Genomic DNA, 22,054 nt, shown 5'->3' with positions numbered 1-22,054 from the left:
TCTCTACACATGCTTCTACCATCAACGCCTTCAGCATAGTCTTGATTGGCCATCCTGGGTCACGTTTTCCATGGGTGGGTTCCCACAGCTCAACCTTGTTTGCTGGCATTTCTAAGTGTTGGTGGCAGTGACCAGTGAGCCTCATCCTTCTTGGTCAGAGGTGGAATCTCCCCATAGAGCAGGGTGATGGTGATGTGGTCCCTCCAACTGGCATTTTGAACTTTTCTGAGCATTCAGTTATAGGTACCATCAAGCGACTTGGACAGTGCCCGAGAGAGAGTCCATGCCTCACACCCGTACAATAACATGGTCTCTACAGTTACAAGGACGAATCTCAGTTTCAGACCCTTAGACATCCGAGACGACCAGATTTTCCCCATGTTATTGAGGGCTTTCCATGCGAGCACTTTCCGGACCTTAATGTCATTCTCCGAGCTCTGCAACCTCGCTCACGGCCATCTGAAGTCCTCCACTTTGAAGTTTTAGCTTAGTTTAGTTGAAGTTGTGAATGGGCTTTCTAATGTGTTGTATTGAGGATTATGGCTTCTATGTTTTATCATATGTGCGGTTTGGGATGGTTTCATCTTATTATTATCTTTCTGTACATTGGACACTTACATTGCCACCACAGAGTCTGGGTTGTTCCCCACACTCGCAGATGGGGAGCATAGATCTTACTGCACTCTTAATATCATTGCCAGGACCTTCCATTCTCCAATAGATTAATCCAGAAGTCCCACCACTGACTACCTTTGACAGGAACCATAGTTGTCAAGGATTTTAACAGCGTTCAAATGTGTCCGCCAATAGGGTGTCACAAAGGCACAGCAGTGAAGCTGCTGCCTCACAGCACCTGACCTCAGGTGATGCCTGTGCTTGTGGGTTTTCTCCGGGTGGTCTGGTTTCCTCCCACATTCCAAAGTCATGCAGATTTGTAGGTTAATTGGTTTCTGTAAATGGTCCCGAGTGTGTAGGATAGAACTAATGTATGGGTGATTAACGGTGGGCGCAGACTCGATTGCCTTATTCCACATTGTATCTCTAAACAAAACTTAACCAAACCTGCTCATAAGTGGCAATTTACAATGACCAATTAACTTCCAAACCCACATGCTGTTGCACTGTGGCAGATAACTGAGAAATTTGCACAGTTCAAGGGAGAACATGGAAACTACACAGGGAAAGCTCCAACGGCAGGACTGAACCCACGCAACAACAGCTCTATCAGCTGCACTACTCCACAACCAGTGGGAATCATTTATCCATCTGTGTGAGAGTCTTCTGTTTGCGAATGGTAGCCAGCCAATTATCATCACACAGTAGTTGCAGATAGTAATACTTGTGCTTCAACAGAATATGCCAATTGAATGGCCTGTTTTTCTGAACATTGTAAGGGGTGATTTTAATCCTACACAAGTGATAGGGTTTCATTAGGTGAGAGGCTAAAAATGTTAAAAAGCTTCAAACAGGACTGTCCATTTCGGATATTAATAATGGTTGGGAAAAAGTTTGGGTGTGTTACCAATTTGCCCCAGGTGGCCAGTGATTTGAATCTTTGAAGAGGTCTGCATTTCACTGTCCTTCAGTGGAAGGTAAAGCCAGGGGAGCAGGACTGGATACACACACCTTCTGCTTTAATCTCATGCCTTTGTTCCACCATAAGTCTCTCTAGTGTCCACCTGTTACTTCCATGCTTAATCCTCTCTCCTCTTTCCCAGGTTTAAAGATTTTAGGTTTCAATTTAGTTTATTGTCACATGTACCGATGTAGTCAAAAGCTTTATGTTGTGTGCTATCTTGTCAGTGGAAAGACGATACATGATTACTACCTAGCCGTCCACAATTAACTTAGAGTACATGATAAAGTCCAGTAAAGTCTGATTAAAGGCAGTTCGAGGCTCTCCAGTGAGGAGGATTGTAGCTCAGGACTGCTCTTGAGTTGTTGATGGGATGGTTCAGGTGCCTGATGACAGCTGGGAAGAAACTGTCCCTGAATCTGAAGGTATGCGTGTTTCACACTTCTGTATCCCTTGCCTGATGGGAGAGAGGAGAAGAGGGAGTGTCCAGGGTGAGACTAGAGCTTCCTGCTTATGGTTTGAGATAAATTTATATTGTTCATGAAAAGTACTAAAAACAAGCTCTTCGATTAACGGACCTTTACAGATGTACGCATGAAGAGTTTGAGTTGGATAAAGCACGTCATTTTGACAAAGAAGGTTTTTTCTCCACTTCAGAATCTGAAGCAGTGGTGAGACAGGCTTGATGGGCCAATTGGCCTACTCCTGCACCCTTTGTGTACATTCATCCCATAATATTTCTAATATTTTCCATTATTGTTTCTGCAATTTAGTAACGTTAACTCTCTTCTCATTTTCAGTTTTTCCCAAGGCTGGGCTATGGGCCTCTGGTATTAATTCTCAACAATAGATCAAATAGATGTGGATAGACACAAAAAGCTGGAGTAACTCAAACGGGTCAGGCAGCATCTCCAGTTCCTTCCTACACAAGTGAATGTGGATAGTGTGGTTGGAAACAGTAGAACGAGTCACCAGAAGTAGATGTCTTACTTTAGGTTGAGCAGAGAGTAGATACTCTAACATTTTGTGATAATATATAACAGAATGGAAGAGAGAGAGATAGAGAGAAAGGGAGATTGGTATAGAGTGGAAGAAGAGGGTAGAGGTAGTGGTGTTGAGAGTGGGCGACAAGGTGGCGCAGAGGTAGTGTTGCTCCCTAACAGCGCTTGCAACGCTGGAGACCCGGGTTCGATCCCGACTACGAGTGCTGTCTGTATGGAGTTTGTACGTTTCCCCCGTGACTGCGTGGGTTTTCTCCGAGATCTTCGGTTTCCTCCCACACTCTGAAGACGTAGATGTCTGTAGGTTAATTGGCTTGGGTGTGTATACTTGGTATAAGTGTAAACTGTCCCTAGTGTTTGTAGGCTTGTGTTAATGTGCGGGGATCGCTGGTCGGTGCGGATTCGGTAGGCTGCAGGGCCTGAATCCGCACTGTATCTCTAAACTAAACTAAACTAAACTAGTGTGGGAGTAGGGAGAGTGAAATAGAAAGAGAGAGCCCTCCCCAACTTTGTTTGACAGAAATATTTTCTGTTTCAACTTTGGACCAATTTTAATTTAGATACGAGAGATAAACCGTCAATGCCTTCTACACGTATGTCTATAAAATCAACCAACTGGCAAGGCAATCAAACAAACTTGTTTGCTGACTACTAATTTTTTTTTTAATACACAGGGGAAGAATCACTGACAATATTTGTGGACAAACAGAAGTTAAATAAGAACTCTGATCTCAATAACAATTCTGCTATCAATTTGGATACTCTGCATCAGTTGGCTGCCTCCTATTTCATTGACCGGGAGACGACATTACGGAAGTTACATGAAATCCAGATTGCATCATCAGCAATAAAGGTGAGCCTTGCTAGTCTTTACACCTGTATAGTATTTGTTCTTCAGCTTCAGCACTCTCACCACTAATATTGGTTGATTGGTTGATTCAGCCCAGAAACAGGCCTTTCAGCCCACACTGTCCATGCTTATCACCCATTCACACTTTCTCCTCCACTCACTACATACGAGATGCAATTTACAGAGGCTAATTAACCTACATATTCCCTGGCAAGGAGCACGTTCTCCACATAAAAGAAAAGATACCCATGTGTTCTCCATTGAAAATCCAAAGAAAAACTGCAGATGCTGGAAGTCTGGAATTCCTCATGAGAGGAATAGATCAGGTAAAACGCACAGTCTTTTGGGGAATCGAGAACCAGAGGACCTGGGTTTTAGGTGAGGGAGGTTAGATTGAATGGGAACCTGAGGGGTAACATTTTTACACAAAGGAACAAGCTGCAAGAGGAGTTTGGTGGGGCATATACTATCGCAATGTTTAAGAAACATTTAACAGGGACATGGATAGGACAAAAGCAGACAGGTAAGACTAGTGTAGATGGGGCATGTTGGTCGGCGTGGGCAAGTTGGGCCAAAGAGCCTGTTTCCGCATTGTTTGACTATAATGGGCAATTTACAATGGCCAAATAACTACCCAACCCATAAGCCCTTGCGATGTGGGAGAGAACTATGAGAAATTCGCTATGAAGTTTGACTCCATCTGAAATAAAAGCAGTCAGCAGGTCAGGCAGCATCTTTAGATTTAGATTTAGACTTTACAGATACAGAGCGGAAACGGGCCCTTCGGCTCACCGAATCTGCTGCAACCAGCAATCACCCCATACATTATTTGAATTGAATTTGAATTTGATTCCTTTATTGCCATTCAGACCTTTCGGTCTGAAAGAAATTACGTTGCCTGCAGACATACACAGTAACAATAAATAACAAAACATACAATAAACACAAATTAACATCCACCACAGTGAGTTCACTAAGCACCTCCTCACTGTGATGAAGGCAAAAGTCTTAGTCTCTGTCTCTTCCCTCCTTGTTCTCCCTCTGCACTGAGACGATCGATCCAGGCCGAAGATGCCGCTTTCCAGTCCAGCGGACCTTCGTGATGATGTTGCCGCTGCCGAAAGCTGGAACGCCGTCTCCGCTCCGAGTCGGCCCACCACAGCCTCAGCCCCGAGTCCCGCTGCATCAGCCCCGAGTCCCGCTGCATCAGCTCCGAGTCCCGCTGCATCAGCTCCGAGTCCCGTTGCATCAGCTCCGAGTCCCGCAGCCCAGCTCCGAGTCCCGCAGCCTCAGCTCCGAGTCCCGCAGCCTCAGCTCCGAGTCCCGCAGCCTCAGCTCCGAGTCCCGCTACATCAGCTCCAAATCGTGCTGCATCAGCTCCGAGTCCCGCAGCATCAGCTCCGAGTCCCGCTGCAACAGCTCCGAGTCCCGCAGCCTCAGCTCCGAGCCCCGCTGCCCCAGCTCCGAATCCCACTGCATCAGCTCCAAGTCCCGCTGCAACAGCTCCGCATCCCGCTGCCCCAGCTCCGAGTCCCGCAGCCTCAGCTCCGGGCCGCTGCAACAGCTCCGAGTCCCGCTGCCTCAGCTCCGAGCCCTGAAGCCCCAGCCCCGGGCCGCTGCATCAGCTCCGAGTCCCGCTGCAACAGCTCCGAGTCCCGCAGTCTCAGCTCCGGGCCGCTGCCGAAAGCTGGAACGCCGCATCAGCGAGTCGGGCCACCGCTGCCTCGACCCCGAAGACGGCCAGCCTCGCGTTGGTAAGTCCTGGCTGGTTCTGCCTCCGGAGCCTCGAGGTCAGTCGCAGGTTGGAGACCGCCAGCTCCGTCATTGGGCCTCAGCACAGACGGAGGCAGAGAAGGGGGATACGACAAGAAAAAGTTGCATTCCCCCGAAGGGAGAGACAAAAAAATATGTTTCACCCCCTCCCCCCATAACACAACCTAATAAACTAAAACTTAGCCAAAACAAGACAAAAAACCCCCCCCAAAAAAAGTAAAGACAGACGGACTGCAGGCGAGCCGCAGCTGTTAACACTAGGGACGATTTTTCAACTTACCAAAGATAATTAACCTACAAACTTGTACGTCTTTAGGGTGTGGGAGGAAACCAGAGCACCCGGAGAAAACCCACGTGGTCACAAGGAGAACATGCAAACTGTATACAGACAGCGCCCGTGGTCGTTATCGAACCTGGGTCTCTGGTGCTGTAAGGCTGCGCCACCCCCGAAATCTCCGAAGCTGGGGAGGTTGGACATGCCATTCATGGGGAAGGCCTTGCTGTATTGTGGTGAATGTTCTGAGGAGCAACATTTAGCCAGTGTGTTGCTGTAGGTTCAGGGTTATGGTGACAGGACACTTTGCAGAAGTTAACTGAATATCCATGCAATGAAGCATTCTTTGCTAAGCTTGGCTAATGTGTTTGTTTGATCCTTTGGCTGGACAGCAGGAACAATCAACATCTGTGTTTAACAGTAGTGAACAGGGGAAAGAGGCAACATCTTTCCACACAGATGGTGGTGGGTATATGGAATGAGCTAGACAAAAAATGCTGGAGTAACTCAGAGGATGCTCTTCAGACTGATTTTAATCTCTTTGATTTAGAAAGGTTAATGTTGAACCAGATAACCAGATTAAAATCGCTTGACACACCACATGCTCGGGAGTGAATGTGAAGACTTGTGTAAGAAGGAACTACAGATGCTGTTTTACAACAAAGATAGACACATAATGCTGGAGTAACTCAGCGGGTCAGGCAGCATCACTGGAGAAAAGGAATAGGTGCTGCTTCGGGTCAGAACCCTTCTTCAGACTGAAAGATAGAAATGTGGGGAGATGGGGAGGGTGGGTATAGGAGGTGAGAAAAGGCCAGAACAAGTCAGGGCTGGCAACAGATGACCTCAGGAAAGATGGAGTCCAGAATGGCCCATTGGTGGCTGGGAAAGATGTGCTAATGAGACAGATACAGCGGAACTGGTAGGGTAACTGGGATGGGGGAGGGGAGGGAATACAGGAGTTATTTGAAATTATCAAAATCAATATTCAAGTGCCCAAGTGAGATATGAGGACTTAATATAAGTGAAATGTGAAGACTCCTTGGCTTATGCACTACAGAGTACACTAAAGAGCACCAAGAGCCTAGAAAGGCTATTTTTATAGCCCATTAAGTGCTGGAAAAAATAGTTTGTGCGCTGGCATCACTGCAGCTGATCTGAGAGAGTGATTTGCTTCAATTAGTTGTGGAGCACACTCTGCTTCCCAGCTTTTTTCAAAACCTATTAGTCCTGTGACTTAAAAAACCCTCCTGCAGTGTTTAACTTTTTTTTTGCATAAATCAAATGATCTCCAGATCAGTTGCGCGGTTGCAAATGTTGGCATTGTTCATTGGCTCATTGTGTGCACAAGGAGGAAAAAAAATCCTGGCACACGTGGAGGTCATTTAGCAGATGCAGCCGAAAAGTAACTACTTGGACTGCTCCCAATTCCCACCTGCTTCTGCAGCCTTCTAGATTGCGACACATTGAACGATCAAATGTGTAGAAAGGAACTGCAGATGCTGGTATATACATGGGCCTAGAAACCATCATCACGCTTACAAACAGCATTTAATCGTTTGATAGACACAAAGTAACTCAGCGTGACAGGGAGCATCTCTGGCGAAAAAGGATCTTGTGAAAAGGGATGCTATCTGACCTGTTAAGTTACTCACGCGCTTTGTGTCTATCAAATGACAAATTGCTGTTTTTAAGCACAATGATATTTCTATGTCCATCACTATATCATGCAAAGAGCTCCAGGTGCTTGTTATACTGGGTGAAGAGAACTTCAGCATCCCTCTCATCCTTTTAGGTTTAGGCTTCAATTTCCATTTAGGTTTATCTTTGTTCTGTGCACCGAGGTTCAGTGAAAAGCTTTGTTCTGCAGGCTGTCCAATCAAATTAGATAATGCTATACATAAATGCAGCCTAGCCAAACTCAAGTACAATAGCAAGAACAAAGGGAAAGTTATAGATGCAAAATATAGTTCTCAGCAATGTAACGCACCAGTTCCAAAGACAATTACCATTGTTGTACACCAGAGACAAAGTCCAATGCCCACAATGAGATAGCGGCAAATGGAAGGACTATTCAGAGGCCTGATAGCAAAGGGGAAAACGCTGTTCCTGAGTCTGGAAGTGCACGCTTTCAAGCTTCTAAATCTTCTGCTAAGGAACAGGGAGAGAAAGGAATGATCTTCCATGCCGTCTGTATGGGGTAATTGAACCCAGGGGTTTCTTCCAGTTTCTTCTCACATCTCAAAGGTGTGTAAATCAGTAGGTTAATTGGCCACTGTATAGAATAAATGGGATAAGTTTGGGATGAGTGTAAATTGGGTCTCTTGACAAGACATAATAAGTGGTGTGCAATAGGATTAGTGCTAAGATCTCAACTTCTTTCAATTTATAAAATGACCTGGAAATCAGAACATTAAGATATGATCACTAAATTTATTGATGACACAAAGATCGATAGGAAAGTAACTTGCAAGGGTGAGGTCAAGGGGCCACAGAATATCTAAGTAGATTAAATGAATGTGCATGGTCTGATAAATAGAGTGTAGCAGGAAAAATGTGAAAAACAAATTGGAATCTGGAAGAGTCCAGGTGAGTAAATAGTGAGGGTCATAGAGTTCTAATATACAAAGGTTTGTGATTTACAAAAGGCATGAATGCAGCCACAACAAGGAATTATGAAAGCTAACGGGATGGTATTTCTTTATCACCAGGCAAATTAAATATAAATGTAGGGAAGTTATGCTTCATTTATACAGGGATGAATAGACCAATCGGTGGGATGTATAGAATTTTGAGGAATGTTATTAGTACAGGATAAACAGTTCAGTTAAGATTTACTGGACTAATATTGGGAGAAAGATTCCATAAGCTTGTCTTGTACTGTGTATATAAGGGTAAGGGATGATCTGATTGAAATATATAATATCCTGAGGGTTCCCGACAGAATGGATTCAGAACTGATATTTCCTCTGGAGGTAATGGGTCACTATTTAAAAATAAGGGTTGACTCATTTTAAACAACAAAGAGGTGAAATGTTTTCATTCAAGATTTAAGTCTTTGCTGCTCTCTTCGTCAAAGAGCACTGGAGTTTAGAAGGATGAGGGGGGAATCTTATAGAAACATATACAATTATAAAAGGACTGGACAAGCTAGATGCAGAAAAAATGTTTCCAATGTTGGGCGAGTCCAGAACCAGGGGCCACAGTCTTAGAATAAAGGGGAGGGCGTTTAAGTTTGAGGTGAGAAAAAAAAATTTCACCCAGAGAGTTGTGAATTTGTGGAATTCCCTGCCACAGAGGGCAGTGGAGGCCAAATCACTTGATGGATTTAAGAGAGAGTTAGATAGAGCTCTAGGGGCTAGTGGGATCAAGGGATATGGGGAGAAGGTAAGCACGGGTTAATGATCTGGGACGATCATTGAATGATCACAATGAATGGTGGTGCTGGCTGGAAGGGCCGAATGGCCTCCTCCTGCACCTGTTTTCTATGTTTTAGTAACAGCAGTGTCGTTGATTATTTTTAAGGCAGAGGTGGTAACTATCTAAGCAATGGACAGAAAGAATGAAGATCTTCCTGTTTGAAGAAGCGTCTCAACGTCACCCATTCCTTCTATCCACAGATGCTGCCACTGAGTTACTCCAGCATTGTGTGTATATATATATCTTCGGCAGAAAGATTACCACTGGTAGACATGAATGTGTAGTTGTGGTCAGATGATATCAGTCATGATCATAATAAGAGTCTGACCGGAAAAGCCTCACCTGTCCATTCCCTCCGTAATGTTGAGTTACCCCAGCACTTTATGATCTACGCAAGATTCCAGCATCTGCAGTTCCTTGTGTCTCCACTACTAGATGGAGTTACTAATCTACAAATTACTAAATATTGGTGGAGATCCTTGGAGAATTGTGGCCTATTTCACCTCACAATGCATCAGCTCATGAGGCTTATGTTTCAACTAAATGATTCAACCAAATTAGCCCTTCCAACTAAGCCAGGACTGATACATGTACATTGGAAACATCATCAGAGCAAAGAAATATCACACTAACCAAAACTTGTACATTGGCAACCCGATCTCTGTGCTGCTTCTACCATGGACTCATTGGATGCAATGAGGGATCAACTACTATCATGTAATTTAATGACTGCCTTCGGTTTAGGCTTTTGGGAAGACTTTTGAAGTAATGCAAAATGGCAAAATATAGTGAAATTAATTTTATTACATTTTTGCTTGAGAAAAATAATAAACTATTCAATCTTAATTCAGTTCAGCAGGGAAAAATCAGATCAAATTATCTGTAATGATTTTGCATGGAACTAGATATACTCTATGGAAATATGTGCCCAACAATTGGATCAATAAGGTGAATAGCAGTTTGACATATTACAAAATGACTTTGATTTGAACTAAATTAGTAAAAGATCAACTCCCTTGTTGACTCATTTGGTTTGGCAGTGTCTCTGACCAACTGGAAAAGGTGCAACATCTGCTCTGGAAGAAATGTGTTTGCTACCATATAAATTTTGATACACAATCACTCTTCATAAGCTCCACTTACCCACTTTATGTTTCTATGGTTACCCACACACAGAACATCAGCATGGAGATCATACACAGAACATCAGCATGGAACCATGCAAGAACCCTCAGCTTTAGCATGAGAGGGGCAAAGTCTTTCACAAGAAGGGTGATGGTAGAGGCAGATAGGACAGTGACGTTTAAGAGGCTTTTAGATCAGCAATAGACACACAGTGTTGGAGTAACTCAGCAGGTCAGGCAGCATCTCTGGTGACGTTTCTGGTCGGAACTCTTCTTCAGTCTGAAAGTTGAGTTTAGTTTAGAAATGCAGGGTGGATACAGGCCCTTTGGCCCACCGAGTCCACACTGACCAGTGATCCCCACACATTAACACTACCCTACGCACATTGGGGCCAATTTTACATTTCTACCAAGCCAATTAACCTACAGACTTATATGTCTGTGGGGTATGGGAGGAAACCTAAGATCTCAGACAAAACCCATTCAGGCCATGGGGAGAACATACAAACTCTGTACAGACAATACCCGTAGTCAGGATTGAACCCATGTCTTTGGTGCTATAAGATAGTGACTCTAACGCTACACCACTGTGTTGCCCAGATGGTGTCATTAGTTGATTAGCACAGGTGACAGATTATGGTGAGAAGGCAGGAGAATGGGGTTGAGAGGGAATTAAAAAAAAATTTAAAAAATAGACTTTATTCAAGAAATAAATGTTTACAATACATGAACCTTACAAAACTCCACCCGACATTCTTGGAGGCTTTACATACATACAATACAATCCCCAAATCACAAATTTATCCCCCCACCCTTGCCACTCATGTGGCCCACGGGCGTGGAATCCTTTCCCTTATTTTGAGGACCGTCTCCACCACACCCTGCCCCCCAAGTCCAGCAGCGGAAGGACCCTAGACTGTTGTCCTCCCCCACGAGCCTTGGCGTTGGCTGCACCGAGCTTCAATGCATCCCTCAGCACGTACTCCTGCAGTCTGCAGTGGGCCAGTTGGCAACATTCCCCGACGGACACCTCACTCCGCTGGGTGGTCAACAACGCTCAGGCAGACCAAAGAGCGTCTTTCACCGAGTTGATGACCTTCCAGCTGCACTCGACGTCCATCTTTGAAGGCGTCCCTGGGAACAGTCCGTAAATCACAGAGTCTGTGACGGAGCTGTTCAGAATAAACCATGACAGGGACCCTTGCAGACTTCTCCAGACTCTCTTTGCAAATCCACACTCTGCAAAGAGGTGGGCGACCATCTCCTCTCCATAGCAGCCGTCCCGAGGGCAGCGTGCGCTGTTAGTGAGGTTCCAACGATGCAGGAAGGATCTGACTGTGAGGGCTCTCCTCACCGCCAGCCAAACCAGGTTTGGTGCTTGTTGGAAAGTTCTGGTGATGAGGCATTTTGCCAGACAAGCTGGGCAGTCTGCTCTGGGAACCACGCCACAGGATTCATGGAGTCATTTCCCTGCAGTGCCTGCAGGACTTTCCGTGCTGAACACTGCCAGATGGACTTGTGGTCAAAGGTCTTGGTCTGGAAGAACCTTTCCACGTAAGACAAACGGTGCGGCAATGTCCAGCTGACTGGCACATGGCGCGGCATCTGCGCCAGGCTCATCCTTCGCAACCCCGGGAACAGGTAGAACCTCAGCAGGTAGAGACACTTGGTGCCCACGTGCCTTGGCTCTACGCTCCACCAGATGCAGCCACACACATAGGTGGCCATCAGGGTGAGGGCGACTTTGGGCACACTTTTACACCCTTTGTCTGCTGACTTGTGCATTGTGGCCCATCGCACGTGGTCCATCCTCGACCCCCAGATGAACTGGAAGACGGCCCGGGTGATCTCTGTGGCATAGGCCACACTTGCTCCAAGTACAGAAGCCCCAAGAACACCTCACACCTAACGACCAATATTTTTTCCGTTGTGGAGAGAGTTGCTTCCACAGCTCCAGTTTCCTCCCCACCTTGGCTATCCGCTCCAGCCAATTCTTTTTACACATTTCAGCCCCTCCGAACCAGATCCCCAGCACCTTCAAGAGGTCCGGCTTGATGGTGAAGTGGATGGAAGATTGGTTGGGCCAGTTACCAAAGTTGCCAACTTAGTGCGGTTCACCCTGGCTCCCATGGCCGACTCAAATTGGTCGCAGATGCTAATCAATTTGTGGACAGACCCTGGATCTGAGCAGATGACGGCGACATCATCCATGTACAGGGAGGTTTTGACTTGAGTGCCCCCACCGCCTGGTAATATCACACCTCTTATGCTCGCACCCTTCCTGATGAACTCGGCAAAAGGTTCAATACAGCAGACGAACAAGGCAGGGGAGAGGGCAACCGTGCCTGACTCCAGGCCTGACGGGGAAGCTGTCTGATTCCCACCCATTGATTTGGACTGCACTACAGATATTGGTATAGAGCAGTTTGATACAATTTCAGATTCCCTCCCCAAAGCCCATTTTGGAAAGCACGTCTCTCATGTACGTGTGCGATATCCTGTCGAAGGCCTTCTCCTGGTCCAAGCTGCTTAGGCAGGCATCCACCTGTCTGTCCTGCACGTAGGCAATGGTATCTCTCAGCAGCACCAGGATGTCTGAGATTTTCCTGCCAGGAGGTACAGCACAGGTTTGGTCCGGGTGGATTACCCATCCCAGAGCAGACTTGACCCGGTTGGCGATGGCCTTAGACAGGATCTTGTAATGAACATTCAACAATTTGATGAGTCTCCAATTCCTTATATCCTTCATCTCCCCCTTCTGCTTGTAGATTAAGGTGATGCTGCCCTTGCTCATGGAGTCTGACATGCTGCCGGCTAGAAGCATATCGTTGGGTGGGCCCACCAAGTCCCACAGAGCTGAATACAACTCGGCCGGTAACTCACCGCTTCTGGGAGTTCTACTTGAGTCAAAGGAATGGATGGAGCCATTCAGCCCCTCTAGGGTCAGTGGTTGGTCTAGACTCTCCCGCTTGCTGTCCTCCAAGACCTCCTAGATGGCGGACAGGAAGTTCTGGGAGGTGGTGCTCTCTGTGGCCTTTCTGTCGTACAAATCCGTATAAAAGGATTTGCCGATTCTCAGCATATCTGTCTGCAAGGATGTTACCGAGCCATCCTCCTCCCTAAGGCTGTTCATCACAGATCTCCCTCTGTGAACCTTATGGAAGAAGAAGCGTGAGCACGTCTCATCCTGCTCCACGTGGTGGACCCTGGATCGGAAGATGATCTTGGAGGATTCAGAGGTAAAGAGCCGGGTTTGCCGGCCCTTCAACTCTCTACGTTCCTCCCTCACATCCACCCCTCTCGACTACAGAAGGAGCAGTTACTGCAAATCTGTCTAGAGTTGACACAATTCCCTCTGACTCTGCCTTGCTCTCTGAACCCCTTTAAATATGACGAACATCTTAACGTTCTCCTTGGTTGCTTCCCATCAGAGTGTCGGGGAGTCAAAGAGGGGCTTCACCGTTCTCCAACAAGCGTTGTCCCTCTTTAGCTCCTCAACGTTTTATGGGGTCAACAGCTTCACATTTAACTTCCACGTTCCTCTCTGCCTGCCTTCTGGTCCTCCCGGAGGTGACAGGAAGCCTGAATGAGGCAGTGGTCAGAGACGAACACCGGCGTGAGGTCGGCGTGTCTGACCGTGGCGCCCTTCATCGTGAAGACGAAGTCTATCCGGGACCGGACTGAACCGTCCGATCTCAACCAGGTGAAACGCGGCTGGGACCCGCCTGCAGGGTCGCTGAAGGCGTCGTGCAGCTTTGCGTCTTTTACCGTCTCCACCAGGAGCTTGGAGGTCCTGTCCAGTCTGTTGTTGACACTGCCGGGTCGTCCAGCCGCATCTATGATGCAATTGAAGTCACCGGCCAGAACGAGCAGCCGGGACGTGGCCAGCAGATGTGGGAGCTGCTGGAGAACAGCCAGCCGCTCGCTCCGCACGGGTGGGACATACACATTAATTAGCCGGAGTGGAGAGCCCCGGTACATTACATCCACCACGAGGAGATGCCCCCCAACCACCTCTCTGACCCCAGTGATGGGGAAGTTCCCTCCCCACAGCAAGATCCCCAGACCGGAAGTGCAACAGTCATTGTGCTATCCAGTGTGCTTGATTGGCTGAGTGCCCTAATTCTGCCCCTATGACTTATGAATTTAGAGGGGGAAGGAATTGGAGGTAGGAATAGGCCAGAACAAGTCAGGGAAAAATGTTGGATGGGGAGGAGGTGATAACGAAGATTCAAGATTCAAGATTCATGAGAGTTTATTGTCATGTGTCCCTGATAGGACAATGAAATTCTTGCTTTGCTTCAGCACAACTGAATATACAGGTGCACAACCTTTTATCCGGTGTTCCAGAAACCGAAAACCTCCGAAAACCGGCCATTTTTTCCAGATGTCGTCTGCGCACCAAAGCTCGCGTTTGGCGCCAAACCTGACCCAAAACGACCCACGGTCAACCCAGGTCTGTACTACTGTAGCGGCTGCCTCCTCCCTGGAGACCGGGAGATGCTTAAACATCTGTAAATCATTGCTTAAATGTTAGTCAGTTAGTTTGGAGGGCTTTTATGTGAAGGGGGGTGAAGGGGTAAACTTTAATTCTTAGTCCCCTACCTGGTCGGAGAGGCGGGGAGCGGTCAATGCCTTACCGGGTCGCTGTGCAGTAAGCTCCGCAGCGCTGTGGCCGGTGGGGCCGCGGGCGGCGCCGGTTGTAGCTCCGACCCCGGCAACTCTACCCCTGGCTGCGAGGCGCTCCAAATCCAGCGCGGCCCGCGGCCGGACGCCCCAGCTCCGCGAATGTTGGGAGTCGGCGTCGTCGCAGCGCTGGGATACCAGCGGGGTACGGGCAATGCCTTACCGGGTCGCCGTGCGGCAAGCTCCGGAGCGCTGTGGCCGGCGACACACAACATCGCGGAGCATCGCTGGATTTGGAGCCGCGCAGCCAGGGGTAAAGTTGCCGGGGTCGGAGCTCCAACCGGCGCCGCCCGCGGCCGGACGGAGCCCCCAGCTCCGCGGCTCCAAATCCAGCGACGCTCCGCGAATGTTGGAAGAAGGCGGCCACAGCGCTCCGGAGCTTGCCGCACGGCGACCCGGTAAGGCATTGCCCGCTCCCCGCTGGTATCCCAGCGCTGCGACGCCGCCGACTCCCGACATTCGCGGAGCTGGGACGTCCGGCCGCGGGCCGCGCTGGATTTGGAGCGCCTCGCAGCCAGGGGTAGAGTTGCCGGGGTCGGAGCTACAACCGGCGCCGCCCGCGGCCGGACGGAGCCCCCAGCTCCGCGAGGTTGGGAGTCGCCGACCAGGTAGGTAGGGGACTAAGAATTAAAGTTTCCCCCTTCACCCCTACACCACCACCACCACATAAAATCCCTCCAAACTAACTGACTAACATTTATGCAATGATTCTCCCGGTCTCCGGGGAGGAGGCAGCTGCTCCAGACTTTTCAAGCCGCCCGCGCTACCTACCTAATCTACGCTAAAAATCTTCCATTCTGAAATCCGAAAATGTCCGAAATCCGACAAGTGTCTGGTCCCAAGGCTTTCGGATAAAAGGTTGTGCACCTGTAGTAGGCATGACTACAGAACAGATCAGTGTGTCCATATACCATTATATATACAAGGATGCAAACAGCAAACTAGTAAGATGTTGGGGGTGGCAGAAGGGGATGGGAAGAGAAGAAATGCAGGGGTTATTTGAAATAAGAGAAATCAACGTTCATAAATGTGGGCTGTAGAGTGGTATATGGATGTGCATCACATGCAGACAAAAAAAAGATTAGTTTCACCTGACATCATGTTCAGCATGGATATATTGGGCGAAAGAGCCTGTTTCTGTGCTGTATTGTCCTATGTGAATGTTCTAATGCAGATTACTGTAATAATGCTTCCTAATGAGCTACTAATTGGTGATCTATTTTCTGTGATATGATGGAGTAGTGCGAGACGGATATGCAGCGTGACTGAGAATTGCAGTGCCTCCTACGTAACTACTCCGATACGGAATGGTGCAACATCCTTCTGGAAGAAATTTGTTTAGATTTTAGATTTTAGGTTTTAGAGATACAGTGCAGAAACGGGCCCTTCGGCCCACTGTGTCCGTGCCGACCAGCGATCTCCCCACACACTAGCACTTTCCTACACACTAGAGACAATTTTGCAAGTTTTGTTTTACCAAAGCCAATTAACCTACACACCCGCACATCGTTGGTATGTGGGAGGAAACCGGAATGCCCAGAGAAATCCACGCGGTTACAGGGAGAGCGTACAAATTCCGTACAGACAGCACCCGTTGTTAGGATTGAACCCAGGTCTCTGGCGCAGTAAGGCAGCAGCTCTATTGCTGCGCAACTGTGCCGCCCCAAAAGGTTCGCTGCCTTATTAATTTTTTTGATATGCAATTACTCATCATAAGCCCAGGTTACCCACTTACACTACAAAAGGAATCTATATATCGGATCAATGTTATGCTCTTTAAGTTCCCTTTAGATGGTGGGCAAAAAGCAGATTGCCATTGATAGTTCAAACAGACCAAGGTTATTCTGCGACAGAAATATAAGCAAATAAAATATTGCTGATAATTGTAATAGATCTGTGAGAGCTCCACTAAAATAGCAGATAAAATAATGTTCACACTCAGTGTTAAATATGAATCAACTAATGTAATCAATACAAGGATGTTGCTAGGTTTCGAGGGCCAGAGCTGTGGGGAGAGGTTGCGTAAGCTAGGACTCCATTTCTTGGGCTTGGTTTGGATAGATTGGATGTGGAGAGGATGTTCCCACTAGAAGGAGAGTCTCGCACTAGAGGTCATAGCCTCAGAATTAAAGGATGTTCCTTTAGGAAGGAGATGAGAAGGAATTTCTTTAGTCAGAGGGTGGTGAATCTGTGGAATTATTTGCCACAGAAGGCTGTGGAGGCCATGTCAATAGATATTTTTAAAGCAGGTAGATAGATTTTTGATTAGTATGGGTGTCCGGGGTTATGGGGAGATGGCAGGAGAATGAGGTTAGGAGGGAGAGCTTGGTCGACAGAGTAGACCTGATGGGCCGAATGGTCTAATTCTGCTCCTATTACTTATAACTTTGGAGAACAAGTGGATGAGGGGTGATCGTATGGAGGTTTAAAAAAATCGCAAGATGAATAGATTGGATAAACGCATAAAGTATTTTGCCCGGTGTAGGGGATTTGAGAAGTAGAGAACATAGATTTAAAGTGAAGGGGGCAAGATTTAATAGGAACCTGAGGGGTAACTATTAAAGGGTGGTGAGTGTATGGAACAAGTTGCTGGAGGAGGAAGTTGAAGCAGGTACTTTTCTGACATTTAAGAAACATTTAGACAGGTACATGGATAGGTTTTGGAAGGATAGGGGTCAAACGTGGACAGGTGTAGTTGGGATATGATGATCAGTGTTGGCATGTTGGATCGAAGGGCCTGTTTCCACGCTGTATGACTATGACTCTCTATAACTCTGATAGGCATTCCAAGGATTTTAACGCAATCTTGTGACACACAGATGGAACCAGCTGTGGTACAATCAGCAAGGTAGATACAAATAGGCTTAAAAATGCCTGAGGAATGATGTTTTCACCAAGTTGCCATTAAGTTCATTTGCACATTGCCAAATATAATATTGTAGAAAGGGACATGTTTTAAAACTACAAGTTTAGAAATAAAATCTGAAATTAATTCTTGGCATATTTAAGAGACGTAGTATTTTGATTAAAGGAGCTATTAATGGCGTAACATTAATCAATTAAGCATTTTAAGATCACAGTATGTATTCTACGTTACCCTACTTTGGGTAAAAGACACTGCATTTACCCTGCCTATTCTTCTCACGAGTGTGGGAGGTGGAACAAACGTGGAGATAGGACAAAGCCTGGCAAGGTAAAGACAGGTGAGGGGGGATAATCACTCTGAAGAAGCATTCCTATCCAAAACATTGTCTGTACATTCCCTTCACAGATGTTGCCTGGCCCGCTGAGTTCCTCCAGTACTTTGAGTTTTGCTTCCAATGCACTGGTTCTGCCCTATCTCATTGTTTTTTTTTGTTTTGTATAGACGCTAATCGGAAATAAAGGCAATGAAGGTGTCGCGTTACCTGTTCAGAATGACAAAGTTTTGCACCAGAAGTAATTAATGTACAATCTCTCACCAAACTTTGGAATGTTTATTCAGCACGAGCTTAATTTAAAGGACACAAGCGCCAAAGCAGTTTCTTTACTTAACGACTGCATTTGTTTGACAAATGAGACGTGGTGAAGTGTGACTTTGCCAGAGCATTGGGAGTTCTTCCCAACCTCTGAATTTTGATAAATAGAATTGTGCCTTTTGTTGCTGGCTGATGTACACTTAGTGACTGATGGAAATTGATGATATCCTTATCAACCTCACAGAACATAGCTGAACAAGCAGTGTAAGGGGAATTACTGAAAGAACTGCTCTCTTTAGGGACTTGCCTGAATAGATTAAGTGCCATATTTTAGAAGCAGCACCTTGTGAAATAATGCGCACCATTAAAAATAACTGTGTTTTGTTCTTTATAAAGCAATAACATCGCATTTAACGCTCAGCAGCTTAAAAGTTGCTGACCGAGTCTAATAATCGAATACATCTCATGAACGATAAAGCAATGATAGCTTAATGAAAGAAATGGTTGAGGGAAGTCTGTCAAGTATGGGCGGCATGGTGGCGCAGCGGTAGAGTTGCTGCTCTACAGCGCCAGAGACCCGGGTTCAATCCTGACTATGGGTGCAGCTGTGTGGAGTTTGTACGTTCTCCCTGTGACCATGTGGGATTTTCCATGGTGCTCCGTTATCCTCTCACATTCCAAAGATGTGCAGGTTTGTAGGCTACTGTAAATTTCTCCTAGTGTGCAGGATGGGATAGCATAGAACTAATGTACGGGTGATCGATGGTCGGCATGGACTCGATGGGTCAAAGGACCTGTATCTATGCTGTATTTCTAAACTCTAAACTCTAAACCCTAAAACAATGCTACATATCACATCTTGGTATAATATCACATCACACTCTAATTACTGCTTTCAGTATGCTATTTTCTGATTAGTGCCTGAATAAATCAATGTTAATTGCAGCACAATTTTTTGGGGGGAAGTCTGTCCCATGGGTTAATAATTTGCTTAGTGAAATATTGTTTCCATGGGTTGATTTTGAATTTTATCTTCTTCGTGTGGTGGTAGTTTCCACTGATTGCACTCGACTGTCATAATCTGAATTATCCAGTCCCTTTAGTGTCCTAGACACCAGCAATTACATCAGCTGATCCTTCTCCTTCCCCGTGTAATCTACATAATTGCTACTCAACTCTTTGCCTTTATCCCACCAATTGATCTTATCTCTCCTGCGTTCAACCGCTGAAATATATTTCTGTACTGTGTGCAACATGGTCACAGCATTGATTTATAAAGTGCCAAAATCACCTCAATATTTCAGCTTAATATTGACCTCTTACTTCATTGCACCGACTGATTTTTTTTACTCATTGCCACTATTATTGCAACATCTTCAGTTCCTTGGCATCCAAGACTCTCCTGGTCTCTCATAGCTTTTCCTGCACGTGTAGAAAGGAGATGGAGAGGAAGTACTTTCGTCAGAGGGTGGTGAATCTGTGGAATTCAGTGCCACAGACAGCTGTAGAAGCCAAGTCAATGGATTTTTTTAAGGTGGAGATTGATAGATTCTTGATTAGTACAGATGTCAGGGTGAAGGCAGGAGAATGGGATTGAGAGGGAAAGATAGATCAGTCATGAATGAAAGACAGAGTAGACTTGATGGGCTGAATGGTCTAATTCTGCTCCTGGAACCCATGAACTGATGAATTTTCTTCCCATTTGAGTAACAATCTCCTTCTAATGTCTTTGCCCTGAGTTTGTGAAAGTATCAAAGACTCATACATGTCAGAAACAGGCTCTATATCCCAACGTGGCCATACTAACCCTTTTTCTAGCTGCACTATTCCTATTTGCCTGCTGTGGTTAATATTCATTTATTCCTCCCCGGTTCGAATGCTTTTAAACATAGGGATTGTATCTGATGTCACCACTTGCTCTGACGGTACTTTCCACACATGAAACACTCTCCATGCAAAATACAGTATTGCCTCAAATCTCCTTTATAACACCTTCCTCTCATCTTTGTCCCCTTGTTTCTGATACCCCTACCATGGGAAAAAGATTCAAAATATATTCCCTATCTATGTCTCTCATCATTTTACATAACCTTCTTCCCAGAAGTAAAGTTCTTAAGTCTAACGATCATCCTGTTGAACCTTTAGACTTTAGAATTTACATATAAAGTATGGAAACAGGCCCTTCAGCCCACCGAGTCCGTGCCGACCAGCAATCATCCCGTACACTAGCACTATCCTACACATTAAGGACAATTTACGATTTTTACCGAAGCCAATTAACCTCCAAACCTGTACGTCTTTGGAGTGTGGGAGGAAACTGGAGAAACCCCACACGGTTACGGGGAGAATGTACAAACTCTGTACAGAGAACACCCATAGTCAGGACCGAACCCACGTCTCTGGTGCTTAAGGCAGCAACTCTACCGATGCGCCACTGTGCCGCCCTTGAACAATTTATTTTGTTCTCTGTCCAGTCCAAACATGTCCTTCCTTCTAGCATGGTTATTAACATTGAACATCGTCTGTTGCATGTCTGCCCAATGCCTGGCTATGTTTAAATCTTTCCGCATCCCATCTTGACTGACTTTATGATCTACCACCTTCATACACTGCACATCAAATGTAAATGTAACAATTGTATTGGTGGCTCCGGGCAATATATTATTCATAAAGATTTGAAAAAGAAGTATCTATTAAAGTGATCCCTTGGGATGCCACTGGTAACATTTGCCTCGTTTAATTGCAATCCTCCCATTTTTCTCTGCAGTCAATGAATCAACCAGTTATTATCAGAGGGTTGAACACAGCTATTACTAGGTAGAAAACTAGCCCGTAAACAACAAAAGGAATGATATATTTTCACACCGTATCCTACTGCAATGCCCTATTTTGAAAGAGAACTGAGTTCAGTATTTGGGGAAACTTGAGTAAAAGGTGGCACAGTGGCGCAGCTGGTAGAGCCGCTGCCTCACAATGCCAGAGACCCAGGTTCGATCCTGACCTCGGGAGTTGTCCATGTGGAGTTTGTACATTTTCCCTGTGACCGTGTGGGTTTCCTCCGATGCTTCGGTTTCCTCCCACATCCTAAAGACATGCAGGTTTGTAGGTTAATCGGTCTGCATAAATTGCCCCTAGTGTGCGGGGAATTGATAGGAAAGAGGGATAACGTTGAACTAGTGTCAATGGGTGACCGATGGGCAGTACGGACTCGGTATATTGCATGGTGTATCTTTCATCAATTAAGTCAATCAATCAAAGAATGGGGATTATGGTAAAATGAGGGAATTCACTGTTGGCAATTTAAAGTGGGAGAAAAAATACAGATTTTATTGATGATGATGATGATGATGATAAGTGCTGGAGAAACTCAACGGGTCAAGCAGCATCTCTGAATAAAACGTTGTCCAGAGATGCAGCCTAACCTACTGAGTTACTCCAGCATGTTGTGTCCTTTCTTTGTAAACCAGAATCTGCAGTTTCTTCTTTTCCACAGAACCATCATATCACCAACTGGAGACCAGTTCTAACCTACTATCTACCTCATTGGAGACCCTCAGATTATCTTTAGTTGGAATTTATATTGCACAAATGTTATTCCTTTTGTTATCTATATTAAACTTAATTCTCTTATCCTGTATCTGTGCACTGTGGACGGCATGATTGTAATCATGTGTAGTCTTTTCACTGACTAGATACCGTGCAACAAAAAGCTTTTTACTGTACCTCGGTGCACATGACAATAATAAACTCAACACTAGAAACTAAACACTAAATGGAACATACAATTCTTACTGGCAGCACCAGGTTGAATAGTAAAAAGCAGCACTAAAAGTGGTGGACTAACTCAGTAAAATGTTTTCTAGAGATGCTGCCTAACCCGTTGAGGCACTTT

General features: G+C 45.9%; 1 protein-coding gene across 6 annotated transcripts in view; it reads left to right on the top strand.

Moving 5' to 3' along the window:
• Nucleotides 1-22,054, top strand: part of LOC129701029 (BMP/retinoic acid-inducible neural-specific protein 3-like) — a 116,693-nt gene that overhangs the window by 71,931 nt on the left and 22,708 nt on the right. For all 6 annotated transcript variants that reach the window (XM_055641955.1, XM_055641956.1, XM_055641954.1 and 3 more), the window contains exon 4: nucleotides 3,252-3,430. In XM_055641955.1, the coding sequence (XP_055497930.1) occupies nucleotides 3,252-3,430 (179 nt within the window). The remainder of the gene's footprint in view (nucleotides 1-3,251; nucleotides 3,431-22,054) is intronic.

Source organism: Leucoraja erinacea, chromosome 10 (assembly GCF_028641065.1).
Source record: "Leucoraja erinacea ecotype New England chromosome 10, Leri_hhj_1, whole genome shotgun sequence".
Taxonomy (NCBI): domain Eukaryota; kingdom Metazoa; phylum Chordata; class Chondrichthyes; order Rajiformes; family Rajidae; genus Leucoraja; species Leucoraja erinaceus.
The sequence above is the reverse complement of the archived record's forward strand: the minus strand, read 5'-3'. Positions and strand labels throughout refer to the sequence as shown.